Below are 13,893 nucleotides of genomic sequence, written 5' to 3' on the forward strand. Positions count from 1 at the left end.
TCAGTTTCACTGTCTGTGCAATGAGGGGTTTGTTTTACATGATGGCACAGTAGAATGTGGTAGTCACCTAGAGTTGTGAACATCTGAGGAAGACTCATAACAGATGACCAAGCTAGGTCATGCCAGGGAAGTGATGGGCTTATCAATAAGGTTGCAAAGACTCAATGGGGAGAAAAAAACAATACCTGGGTTCCACCTTATTTTTGTGGATTTTGTTAAGTAATTTCCTTCCTCAGCTTTACTTTCCTCATCTGCAAAACTGGGGGCCCCTTCTTCTAGTAGTTATGAAACTCCTGGGAGCATCAGCCTAGATTGTACCTAATAAGAATTCGTGTGATGATTTATGATAAGTAAGAACAAGGGAAGGAGGGTCGGTGCACAGGTGAAGGGCGGAACTGAGGATTGTGAGGCAGGTCTGAAGGCTCGGGATAGAGGAACCTAGTACACATCTTGGCTCCCTGACCACACCAGTACATTGCAGGGCTCAATTCCACCTCCATTCCGCCCCACATTACTTCCCCGCCCTCAGGCTTCGAGGCGCCACACTTCGCATGGCCGCCGCGATACGACGCTTTCTACCCAGCGAGGGCCGCGCGCGTTCTTGCAGCCACCTCACGCCCGTCCCGCCTTTGGTCTCTTCCGATTGGTTCATCACGTATGTGACGTATTCGCCCCCTCTGCTTATTCCAGCCGCCTCACTTCCTCAGGGCTCCGACCCGCCTCCTCCAAGCTTCTAAAGACTTGAGTCGAAACCAAACAGGCTCTTGTCTAAACTTCGCGGGAGGAGCCGGGAGAGCAGGCTGAACCAGGAAGACGCGGGCTGTGGCGCGCACGCACGCACGCACGAACGTACGCACGCCAAGGCCGGCGGGGCGCAGGCTCGTGCCCGGGCTCGCCCTGCGCCGCCAGAGGCACGCGCACTCAGCAGGTTGGGCTGCGGCGGCTGCTGTGGGAACTGAGGTGCTGCGTGTCAGAGGTCCCAGACGTCTGCGGCTCCGGCTCCGCCACCCTCCGCCTCTCACCCCAGTCTCCGCGCCGGGTGCTGAGAACGACACGGCGCCAGCCTTGGGAACCCCGAGTACACCCCTGGCTTCCGATACCGCCCTTCTTCCCTACCCAGCCGCGGGCCACTCTCGGTGCTAGGCGACTTCGCGGGGAGGCGGCGGCGACGGTTGCCACTCCGTGAAGAGGAGTCCTGCCCCAGCCTTTCTCCGCCGCCCTGCAGGGGCCGAGAGAGTCCGGCATCCGCCCTTTTCGTCAACCGGTTGGAGAAGCGTCGGTCCGGGAGGTCTCTGGGCTGAGGCGGCAGTCGCTCCTCCAGCTCCATCATGTCCACGGGCGGAGACTTCGGGAATCCGCTGAGGAAATTCAAGCTGGTGTTCCTGGGGGAGCAGAGCGGTGAGTGCGCGGCTCCCCCACTCCTGGCTGCAGCTTCCCCGCACCGCCCCCAGTGCGGCCCTTCAGTCCTCGGAGGCTCCTTGCCGGCCTCGCCTTCGCGCTTGGTTCCACCCCCAGCCCTTCTCCGGGTTCACCGACCCCTCTGAGCCACCGGTTCCTTTTCGCTTCGATCCGTCAGTCGGATTTTGACCCTTTAGTCCCCGATTCCGGCGTCTCCTTTCCCCGCAGCCCGGCCTCCCTAGCCCCCTCCCCATTCGGCCCAGCCCCAGCCTCTCGTCCTTCCCTTTCTTCCTCCTGTCTCCGTTGTCTCACCCACCCAGCCTCCTTCTTTGAGCCCCACCCTTATTCCTTGCTCTTGTCCCAGCTCCTCAGCTCTGTGAGGCCCACACTGGCAAGTCCCATCCCAGGGAACCGGGAACCAGCCCTCTTCAACCTTGGGCAAGGCGGGTGGGATCTGGGCGTTGTTTTCCCTAGGGGCTGGGCCCTGAGAAGTGCGGACCTAATGGAAGTGGGGGTCGTATAAAATTCTTGGATAGTTTCACCTGGGTGGGGAATTAGTCTGGGTTATAGAGGATATGTATCTGAATTGGAAGCGACTTGATGGAGTAGTTGGGGGGGAGGGGAAGTGGCGGCAGCAGTGGTGATTTTTGCCCCTTGGGTTAGGCTGTGGCTTGTTGGAAAACCTCCTTTTCTTTTGACTTTCATTCCTGACAATTCTTTTGACAGTGTAGATGCTTTCCCGATTTCTGCCAGATGCTATGTCATGATCGTTTTGCTTGGGATTTTTCACATCTCACCTCTCCTTTTTCTCGTTTCTATATGAAGCAGTGTCTGATTCTCCTCATGGTGGTGCAAACAGGAATTACTGAGGAAAATGTTACTTATTCCATTTCTTCTTGAGTATTTTCCAATCATATATTTACGATTCCTGTGAGAGAAGGTTTGAGAATAACAAACATCTTTGTTGGGAGGATTTCTTTTGGGGTTAGAGAATGTTGGAGTAGGAATTGATTTATCATTTAGTTTTTTAAATTAGATTTAATATGTTATATCTCTTCAGCTAAATGACTCTTGTATGCTTAATATTCCATAGTATCTGATAAGTGAAACTGTTATCTCATTTACCTGGTTAGCCTTCTGCTATCGCTGTAGTTTGTATTAGATACAGGATCCTAATAGTGTGATGGTTGTCTCTAAAATTACTTCCTGTGGTAATTCCAATTTTATGCTGTATTATGCAAACTTGATACTTGGCAATTTAGAGATTATAATCCTTTGTTTTTTCTTACACTTTTCATGGTCATCTCTAGAATTCATTCATTGAGAGATTAGTTTCTCCCAACTCTTCAAACATTGAGTTACCCGCTAGCTATCTTATAGGAAGGTTAGGTTATAGAAAACATTTATCTTTCGGTTGGAAAGAAGATAACTGATACAAGTTCAGAACTTTAATTATGTATACTAACACTAACTAGGTTAGTATTAGATGCAAAATTGCTTCCAGTTGGACCTGAGAAATTATTTTTCTCCTTTTAAACATATTTTCCCTCCCCCACTTACCAAGGAAAAATGTAGTCTTCTCTTTGCTTATGACTTTTCCTGAAGTATAATCTTGTTTCTTTTTTTAATTGATTGATTGATTGATTGATTGATTGATTTTAGAGGGAGAGGAAAGGAGGCATGGTGGTGACAGGGAGGGAGACACAGAGATCGAGAGACATTGATTTGTTGTTCTACTTATTTATGCATTCTTTGTTTGATTCTTATATATGCTCTGACCATGAATTGAACCTACAACCTTGGTGTATTGGATAATGCTCTAACCAACTGAACTACCCAGCCAAGGCCAGAACAGTTTGAGATTTATAGAAAAATTGAAAATATCATGCAGAGGGTTTCCATATAGCCCCACCCAGTTTTCACTATTATTATCTTACATTAGTATGGTACATTTGTTACAATTAATAAACTAGTATTAATTCATTATTAACTAAAGCCCGTAGTTTATTCAGATTTCCTTAGTTTTTGTCTTTTTTTTTTTTTCAGCATTAATTTCTGGATAACATATTTAGTTGTCCTGTCTTCTTAAGCTCCTTGTAGAATTTTTATTTAGGATTGCTTTTATGCTTTTTATTTTTAACTCTATGTGAGGTTAATATCTTTTGAGGTTACTATATTTCTAAGTAATGCCATCCAATAGCTTTGACAATGACAGATTGATCTTTGTTTTTATGGGCAATGTCTGTAATATTTTTGTATATTAGCAAAGATCTGTAGAATCCATGTCATCTTGATGTAACTCTTCATGAATTATTTATCTTTAGGTTTTAGAATTCCACAATTCAGCTTTCAGAGACTAATCTGTGGTAAAGCTTTGTTCGTTTCCTTAATAGCATTTACCACATTTATAATTCTTATTTTTTTTATGTGTTTGTTTTTGTCTTATTTCCCATAGCAGACAGAATGCAAGCAAGCCCCATCCATGACGATTAAAAACTTTTTTTTTTGTTCATTGTATCCCCAGTGCCAGGTTCATAGTAGGTACTTGAAATATTTGGTGAATGAATGTTGAATCTAAAAGTAACCAAAGCTGTAGCCTATATTAATCTTTGCTATGGAGAGACCTACCTTTTTTCCTTCTATAATTAATGGTTTAACAATAACATTTTATATTTACATTATTTCATTGTATTCAGGGATACTGCAGATGCTTAGCTGGGGCAGGGAACCCAGTAATTTATTGTTCTCACCATTTCACTAAAAAAAAAAAAAAAAAAAAAAAAAAAAAGACTGGCCAGGATTTCACACTTTTTATGAGTTGAGCAAAATTAGTTTTATTTTGTTAAAGCTGTTGATAAATTATTTGCTATTAGTATAGCACCTAATAGTATGTCAAATGACATTAAGACATGTTCAGGGAACTGATTTGAACTTAGGTAGTAGATTGTTTTATTGATCTTATCAAAAATTTAAGGTCTTATGCTCTGTATGACGATACATTATTTCAGTACATGAAGCCTCAGATTGAATAAATGACATCAATCTTGGTAGTCTTCCTATAAACTCTTATGGTTTCTTTATATTTAAGTAGTGTACATGGTTTAATAAAGGAATGTTGAAATACATAATTTGAATCTGAAGTTTCTTTGAGGAATCCCTTTTTTACTACCTGTCACTATTGTCTTGAAATTCAGAGGTACTTTTAGGAATGTCATTTTGGTTTACTGTAGAAGATAATACTACAAACAAATATTGTAAGTTACAAATTAGGAAATGTGATATCAGGAAAAAGCACATTACCTGGCCTAGTACTGCTTATTTTTCTTTTTTTTCGTTTTTTTAAATTTCTTTATTGATTAAGGTATCACATATTTGTCCTCATCCCCCCATTCCCATCCCAAACCCCTCCCCACGCATGCCCCCACCCCCTTGTTGTCTGTGACCACTGGTTAGGCTTATATGCATGCATGTAAGTCCTTTGGTTGATCTCTCCCCCTTACCCTCACCCTCCCCTACCTTCCCTCTGAGGTTTGACAGTCTGATCGATGCTTCCCTGTCTCCGGGTCTGTTTTTGTTCATCAGTTTATGTTGTTCGTTATTTCCCCTAGATGAGTGAGATCATGTGATACTAGAAATACACTTATAAGAACTGAAAATGAGACAAGCAATATTGGTTATGCTGAGAGGCAAATGAATCAGTCTGTAGTGAGTTTCTTTCTGGGCCAACAGTTCTTTTGAGTTCCAATTTCAATGTCAAACAGTTCCTTATGTGTACATGTCAGCAATGATATTTCAGTTCTGGATGGTGGACAAATGGTGGAGTACTGCTTATTTTTCATGGTATTTAAAAAAATTTTTTTAACATCCTTTCTACTTCTTCTTTTAAAATAATTCTTTAAACATTCTTTAAAAAATTTGATTTTAGAGAGAGGAAGGGAGAGAGAGAGAGAGAGAGAGAGAGAGAGAGAGAGAGAGAGACACAGACAGACAGACATTGATGTGAGAGGGAAACATCGACTGGTTGTCTCTTGTAAGGAGCCTGACTGGGAATGGGCAACCTAGGTATGTATCCTGACTGGAAATCGAGTCTGCAACCTTTCAGTGTATGGGGATGACGCTCCAACCAACTGAGCCACACCGGCCAGGGCTACATCAGTTCTTTTGACTTAAAAAAATTATTTTACTATGAGAGCCTAGGAATACTGAACAATTTAGATTGGCTACATCAATGAACTTAAACTTTTTTTAAGATGGGTTATGCACTTAACAAATTATTGAGGCCTCTAAAGAGCTCTGCTTATGTGATTAATTTAATTGTTATTTATTGACCTGAGAGAAAGAGAGAGACATTGATTTGTTGTTCCACTTATTCATGCATTCCATTTGTTGATTCTTGTGTGTGCCCTGATCAGGAATCAAATCCGAGACCCTTTGATGCTCAGACCGACACTCTAACAACTGAACAGCACCACCCAGGGCTCAGTTATTTTTGTTTTGTTTATTTTTAATCTAAAGATAATAGGGTCTATCATGTAAACTTACTATAAAGATTAAATTATTTAATAAGTGTATTTAAAAGAGTGCCTGGCACATGAGAAAAGCATAGTAAATATTTTAATTTAACAATGTTAACCAAAAACTGCTATAGCCAGTTTGCTAATGGTTAGAGAACTGTCCCACTGACCTAAAGGTCTCAGGTTCGATTTCTGGTCAAGGGCACATACGTCTATTGTAGGCTCGATTCCCGCCCTGGTCGGGCACATGTAGGAGGCAACCGACCGATGTGTCTCTCTCTCTCTCTCTTTTTTTTAAAAAAATATATTTTATTGATTCTTCACAGAGAGGAAGGGAGAAGGATAAAGAGTTAGAAACATCGATCAGCTGCCTCCTGCACACCTCCTACTGGGGATGTGCTTCCAACCAAGGTACATGCCCTTGACCAGAATCGAACCTGGGACCCTTGAGTCTGCAGGCCGACGCTCTATCCACTGAGCCAAACCGGCTAGGGCCTGATGTGTCTCTTACACACGATGTTTCTCTCTCTCCCCTTCTCGCCCCTCTCCTCCACTCTCTCTAAAAAAAAAAAAAAAACAATGGAAAAAATATCCTTGGGTGAGGATAAAACAACATGGAAAAAACCCTGTTATTCTGTCATTGTTTGGTAGAACCTTCTCTTAAGAAATTTCATTGGGGAAGAAATATATCATTCCTAATGTAATATAGTGAGATGAGTGCAATTACTTTGAAAAGTAAGAGTTAAAAGGAACAGAGAAATGATAATGGATGGAGCATGGAGTTTCAGGGAAGGCACATTATAAATATGACTAATAGTTTAAGAATCTTTAGTTGAAATTCTTTAATTAAAGCATTCCATAGTTGGAGGAGACTTTGAGAAATCATCTAATCCGTTTCTCATATGGCTTTAATCTGGACCACTTTTTTCCCCCTCCAACTTTGTTATTAATAAGTAATTTAACCACATTTTTCTCAACCCATCCCCTTTCTCCTTTAGTAATTACGTATATTTTCTTGTGTAAATTTGGGATTTCTTTATGTAGACACAAGCAAATATGAATATAATTTCTTATTCTCCCTTATATAAGATGTATCAGACTTGATTCTGTACCTTGCTTTTTCCACTTACTAGTAACAATTTACTCTAAAGGGCTTTTCATATTAGTACATAGAGAGCTTTCCCATTCTGTGTTTTTGTTTTTAAATAAAATGTTTGCTTTAGAATAGTTTTAGATTTACAGAAAAAGTGCAAAGATAATAGAGTTTCCATATACTCTACACCCAGTTTCTTCCATAATTAATACCTCCCATGTCCATTTTTTACAATGAATGAACCAATATTGATATATCATCATTAACCCAATTATATATTTTATTTAGATGTTTTTAGTTAATCTAATGTCCTTTTTCTATTTCAGGATCCCATCCAGGATGCTACATTTGATTTATTTGTTAGATCTCCTTAGGCTGTTCTTCAGTGGGACAGTTAAATTGGTTCACTCTAAGTTATTTCATCCTGTTAGATATCACCAGGAAAACACATTTTGTAGTTTGTTTGTAATATATTTTTATTGATTTCAGAAAGGAAGGGAGAGGAAGAGAGAGATAGAAACATCAATAATGAGAAAAAATCATTGATGGCTGCCTCCTTCATGCCCCACACTGGGGATCGATCGAACTTGCAACCTTGGGCATGTGCCCTGACCGGGAATCGAACTGCAACCTCCTAGTTCATAGGTTGATGCTCAACCACTGAGCAACACCAGCTGGTCCACATTTTGTAGTTTTTAATATCAAATCTATCCCTATACTTTATAGTTAAAGCTTTTCTTTTTGGGAAGGCAATATGTAGTGAGAAAGACAGTTCCAGAGATAATCAGGCTCTGCTTCTAATCCTGACCCCAGTGTTTACAGTGTGGTCTTGGACAGTTTATTTAATCATTCTAACTTTTTTCATTTTTGATATGGTAATACTAAATTGGTGGTGTTGGTTTCCCCATCCTCTAAATATAGATATCATTCATTTTGGTTAGTTTGGTATTTAATCTTTACGTTATTTATTTTTTAAAAAAGTATATTTTATTAATTTCTTACAGGTGATAGAGAGTTAGAAACATTGATGAGAGAAAAACATCAATCAGCTGCCTCCTGCACACCCCCTACTGGGGATGTGCCCACAACCAAGGTACCTGCCCTTGACCGGAATCGAACCTGGGACCTTTGAGTCCCCAGGCCGACACTCTATCCACTGAGCCAAACCGGTTAGGGCTAATCTTTACATTATTAATAGGTAAATGATATTCACAGCTGAGTCATGTAGTATACAGATTACTTGTACTCTCTTGCATGTCTTTTGTATTCTGTTGTGTCACTATTTAACTTGCTTTTTTCCTTCGTTTAATTTATATGCACATCATTCATTTATTCCCAGACTCTTTACCAACAGTATAAATCACCTTTCAGAATGCATCAGATTTTCCCTCAGTTTGATCTCCTTAGGACATCTCTCCCAGAACTTTTTGACCTTTTCTAATTTATACTAGTTACCCTCTATGATTGGTAGATTTCCTTCTCTTTTTTATTGGATGTGTTGGGTGGCTTCCTTATTTCTCAAATTACATTTTTTTCTTCTTTGTTTACTCCCTCATTGCATTGACCATATCCTTCAGTAGGTAGTTAAGGGAAGATGAGAGAAAGTTTTTGAGATCTTGTGAATCTGAAAATGTATCTGTACAAGCCTTAACACACTGGAAATTTGGTGGAGTTTAGAATTAATGTGCTGCCTTGAAGATTCTAGTGTTGCCATTATGACTCTTGGTCTTTTGATCTTTCATAATGATATGTCTATTTTCTTTCTTTTTTTTAAATACACGTATATTTTTATTATTAATTTCAGAGAAGAAAGGAGAGGGAGAGAGAGAGATAGAAACATCAATGATGAAAGAGAATCATTGATCTGCTGCCTCCTGTACGACCATCACCGGGGACCTATTTCACAACCCGAGCATATGCCCTGACCAGGAATGGAATTGTGGTTTACAGGTTGACGTTCAACCACTGAGCCACAACGGCCAGGCTCTATTTTCATTTTATGTACAGAATAATAAGTATTAGTCCTTTCATACTGGAAACTAATGTTTTTTAAGTTTCAGGAAATTTTCTTAACTAGAATGATATCCTCTTCTATTTTCAGTTCTCTCTGAAATTCTTCTTAGGCCTCCTGAATTGATGTTCTGATTTTATCTTGCCTATTTTTTCATTTCTTTATGTTTCTGATTTAATTCTCAAAATATTTGCTTAACTTTTTCATTCTATCGAGTTGTATTTCTGCTATCGTTTTTTAAAAATATGTTTTTATTGACTTTAGAGAAAGAGGAAGGGAGAGGGATAGAGAGATAGAAACATCGTTGGGATAGAGACATCGATCGGCTGCCTCCTTCAAGCCCTACTGGGGATTGAGCCTGTAACCCAGGCATGTGCCCTGACCAGGAATCAAATTTCCATCCTGACGAAATTTATTTCTTACTGTAAATTAGTAAATTTGGTGTTCTGGTTTTAAAACCTTGATTTCTTGAGTTTTATTTTAAGTATGTCCCTATGAGCTGTATCTACTTTCATTTTCCCAAGAAGGCAAGGATGTTGCAGGCTGTTGTCTTCCAGAGTCTGACTACCTTAGTAGTGAATGCTGTCAACTTGGTGAAGTTTCTTTTCATCGATTAATTTTATTCAGTGCCAGGCAGGGACCAACACTGTTAATATATCCATGAAGAAGACAAGATGATCTGTATCTTACCCTTTGTAAGTTGGGGAGATAAATTAGTAAATAAACGAACATACAAGATAATTGGAGATAAGTGTTTTATTTCCAATTTAAAAAATGTTTTCCCCGTAAGAAAAAGTGGATCAGGATTTTTTCCTTATGTTAAATTTCTACACTTAGACTTACAAGTTTTTGAGTAAAGTTAATGACAGTAAAGTAAGTCTCATGCTAGTACTTTCTATGTTACTTCTTCCTTTCCTTTTTTAATCCTCAACTGGGGATATTTTTCCATTGATTTTTAGAGAGAATGGAAGAGAGAGGGAAAGACAGAAATTTTGATGTGAGAGAAACACATCGATTGATTGCCTCCTGCACTAGCCCCTACCAGGGCCAGGGCTGGGGAGGAGCCTGCAGCCAAGGTACGTGCCCTTGACCGGAATGGAATGGAACCTGGGAGCCTTAGGTACACAGGCCGATGCTATATCCACTGAGCAACACTGGCTAGGGCTCCATGTTAACTTCTTTCTCATTCATAAACAGTCTAGTTCTTGTAGCCCTCATACTTCTAGGACTCTAGTCTTTATATTCCCAGGGATTATGCTTTCATTCATTGAATTAAGTAGACCTGAACCTCAGTTTCTCCAGGTTACTCTCCAGCAGTGGTCGGCAAACTCATTAGTCAACAGAGCCAAATATCAACAGTACGACAATTGAAATTTCTTTTGAGAGCCAAATTTTTTAAACTTAAACTTCTTCTAATGTCATTTCTTCAAAATAGACACGCCCAGGCCGTGGTATTTTGTTGAAGAGACACACTCAAGGGGCCAAAGAGCCGCATATGGCTCGCGAGCTGCAGTTTGCCGACCACCGCTCTCCAGGAAGTTAACTATAATTGCTTCATGGTCTAATCCTAGTTCTTTTTGTTAGGGCCCAAGTAAATATCTGCTTCACCTTTTTGTGAATTAGGGATATCAATATAACTGATAGTTTTTCTCCATCTTTTGTCTTCATTTTACTCAACTCGTAACTAAGTAAATACTCTTTACTTGTGCTTTTAATTTGAGAGGTTGTTACCTGTTTAATTAGAAAAAAAAAAGCATTTCACTAACTTGGGGCTTTGTGTTTTTTTCATTATTGTTAGAACCTTTGCAGATATTTTCCATTGGATTTATTTATTTATTTTTATTTTAAAATATATTTTCATTTATTTCAGAGAGGAAGAGAGAGATAGAAACATCAATGATGAGAGAGAATTATTGGTTGCCTCCTACTCGCCCCACTCTCGGGATGGAGCCCAAAATCCGAGCATGTACCCTGACCAGGAATCCAACCATGACCTTTTTTTTTTTTTAAATTTCTTTATTGATTAAGGTATTACATATGTGTCCTTATTCCCCCATTACCCCCCACCTCCCATTCATGCCCCAACCCCCCTGTTGCCTGTGTCCATTGATTAGGCTTACATGCATGCATATAAGTCCTTTGGTTGATCTCTCCCCCTTACCCCCACACTCCCCTACCTTCCCTGAAGTTTGATGTTCTGATTGATGTTTCTCTGTCTCTGGATCTATTTTTGTTCATCAGTTTATGTTGTTCATTATATTCCACAAATGAGTGAGATCATGTGATTTTATCTTTCTCTGCCTGGCTTATTTCACTTAGCATAATGCTCTCCATCTCCATCCATGTTGTTGCAAATGGTAAGAACTCCTTTTTTACTGCAGTGTAGTATTCCATTGTGTAGATGTACCACAGTTTTTTAATCCAGTCATCTGCTGATGGGCACTTAGGCTGTTTCCAAATCTTAGCTTTGGTGAATTGTGCTGCTATGAACATAGGGGTGCATATATCCTTTCTGATTTGTGTTTCTAGTTTCTTGGGATATATTCCTAGAAGTGGGATCACTGGGTCAAATGGGAGTTCCATTTTTAGTTTTTTGAGGAAACTCCATACTGTTCTCCACAGTGGCTGCACCAGTCTGCATTCCTACCAGCAGTGCACGAGGGTTCCTTTTTCTCTGCATCCTCACCAGCACTTGTCATTTGTTGATTTGTTGATAATAGCCATTCTGACAGGTGTGAGATGGTACCGCATTGTTTTGATTTGCATCTCTCTGATGATTAGTGACTTTGAGCAGGTTTTCATATGTCTCCTGGCCTTCCTTCTGTCTTCTTTCGAAAAGTGTCTATTTAGATCAGTTGCCCATTTTTTGATTGGGTTGTTTATCTTCTTTTTGTTAAGCTGCATGAGTTCCCTGTAAATGTTGGAGATTAAACCCTTATCGTTGATATCATTGGCAAATATGTTCTCCCCTGCAGTGGGCTTTCTTGTTGTTTTATTGATGGTCTCCTTTGATGTGCAGAAGCTTTTTTTTTTTTTTTTTATGTAGTCCCATTTGTTTATTTTCTCTTTAGTTTCCATTGCCCTAGGAGCAGTATCAGTGAAGAAATTACTTCGGCATGTGTCAGAGATTTTTCTGCCTGTGGATTCCTCTAGTATTTTTATGGTTTCTCGTCATATGTTTAAGTACTTGATCCATTTTGAGTTTATTTTTGTGTATGGTGTAAGTTGGTGGTCTAGTTTCATTTTTTTTTTGCATGTATCTGTCCAATTTTCCCAACACCATTTATTGAAGAGACTGTCTTGACTCTATTGTATGTTCATGCCTCCTTTGTCAAATATTAATTGAGCGTAGTGATTTGGGTCGATTTCTGGGTTCTCCATTCTATTCCATTGATCTATATATGTCTGTTCTTGTGCCAGTACCAGGCAGTTTTGAGAACAGTGGCTTTGTAATACAGCTTGAAATCTGGTATTGAGATCCCACCTACTTTGTTCTTCTTTCTCAGGATTGCTGTGGCTATTTGGGGTCTTTTTTTATTTCAGATGAATTTTTGGAGAGTTCCTTCTAGGTCTGTGAAATATGCCGTTGGTATTTTAATGGTGAGTGCATTGAATCTATAGATTGCTTTGGGTAGTATGGACATTTTAATGATGTTGATTCTCCCAATCCATGAACATGGTATGTTCTTTCATCTGTTTACATCTTCCTCTATCTCTTTTTTCAGTGTCCTGTAGTTTTCCGTGTCTAGGTCTTTTACCTCCTTAGTTAAGTTTATTCCTAGGTATCTTAATTTTTTTGGTGCGATGGTAAATGGGATTGCTTTTTTAGTCTCTCTTTCTGTAAGTTCGCTATTGGTGTATAGAAATGCCATAGATTTCTTGGCATTAATTTTGTATCCTGCTACATTGCTGAATTCATTTATTGAGTCTATTAGTTTTTTGATGGAGTCTTTCGGGTTTTTTATGTACAATATCATGTCATCTGCAAATAAGGACAGCTTTACTTCTTTTCCAATTTGGATGCCTTTTATTTCTTCTTCTTGTCTAATTGCAATGGCTAATACTTCCAGTACTATGTCGAACAGGAGTGGTGAGAGTGGTCATCCCTGTCTTGTTCCTGTTCTTAGGGGAAATGGTTTTAGTTTTTGTCCATTGAGTATGATGTTAGCTGTGGGTTTATTGGATATAGCTTTTCTTATGTTGAGGTATGATCCTTCTATTCCCACCTTGTTGAGAGTTTTTATCAAGAAAGGGTGTTGAATTTTGTCAAATGCTTTTTCTGCATCAATTGATATGGCTGTGTGATTTTTTTAAATATATTTTATTGATTTTAGAGAGGAAGAGAGAGGGAGAGGTAGAAACATCAATGATGAGATAGAATCATTGATTGGCTGCCTCTTGCACACCCCCTACTGGGGATCAAGCCCGCAACCCAGGCATGTGCCCTTGGCTGGAATCGAACCTGGGACCTTTCAGTCCACAGGCTGATGCTCTAACCATTGAGCAAAACCAGCTAGGGCTGGCTATGTGATTTTTATCTCTCAATTTGTTTATGTGATGTGTCACGTTTATTGATTTGCGGATATTGTACCATCCTTGCATTCCTGGGATAAATCCTACTTGGTCATGGTGTATGATCTTTCTGATGTAGTGCTGGATCCGATTTGCTAGGATTTTGTTGAGGATTTTGGCATCTATGTTCATGAGGAATATTGACCTGTAATTCTCTTTCATTGTGTTGTCTTTATCTGGTTTTGGTATTAGGATGATGCTGGCTTCATAGAAGGAGCTTGGAAGTGTTCCTTCCTCTTGAATTTTTTGGAATAGTCTGAGGAGGATAGGTTTTAGTTCTTCCTTGAATGTTTGGTAAAACTCAC

At 39.8% G+C, this 13,893-nt stretch overlaps 1 protein-coding gene across 2 annotated transcripts in view; it reads left to right on the forward strand.

The window, feature by feature from the left end:
* The first annotated feature begins 666 nt into the window (after positions 1-666).
* Positions 667-13,893, forward strand: part of RAB6A (RAB6A, member RAS oncogene family) — a 52,690-nt gene continuing 39,463 nt past the window's right edge. Inside the window, exon 1 of one of the 2 annotated variants that reach the window (XM_080641508.1) lies at positions 667-1,398. In XM_080641508.1, the coding sequence (XP_080497634.1) occupies positions 1,329-1,398 (70 nt within the window). In that variant the 5' untranslated portion in view covers positions 667-1,328. The remainder of the gene's footprint in view (positions 1,399-13,893) is intronic. The other variant, XM_080641509.1, reaches the window with a different exon arrangement.

This window comes from Plecotus auritus, assembly GCF_963455305.1.
Source record: "Plecotus auritus genome assembly, chromosome: 9".
NCBI classification, from domain to species: domain Eukaryota; kingdom Metazoa; phylum Chordata; class Mammalia; order Chiroptera; family Vespertilionidae; genus Plecotus; species Plecotus auritus.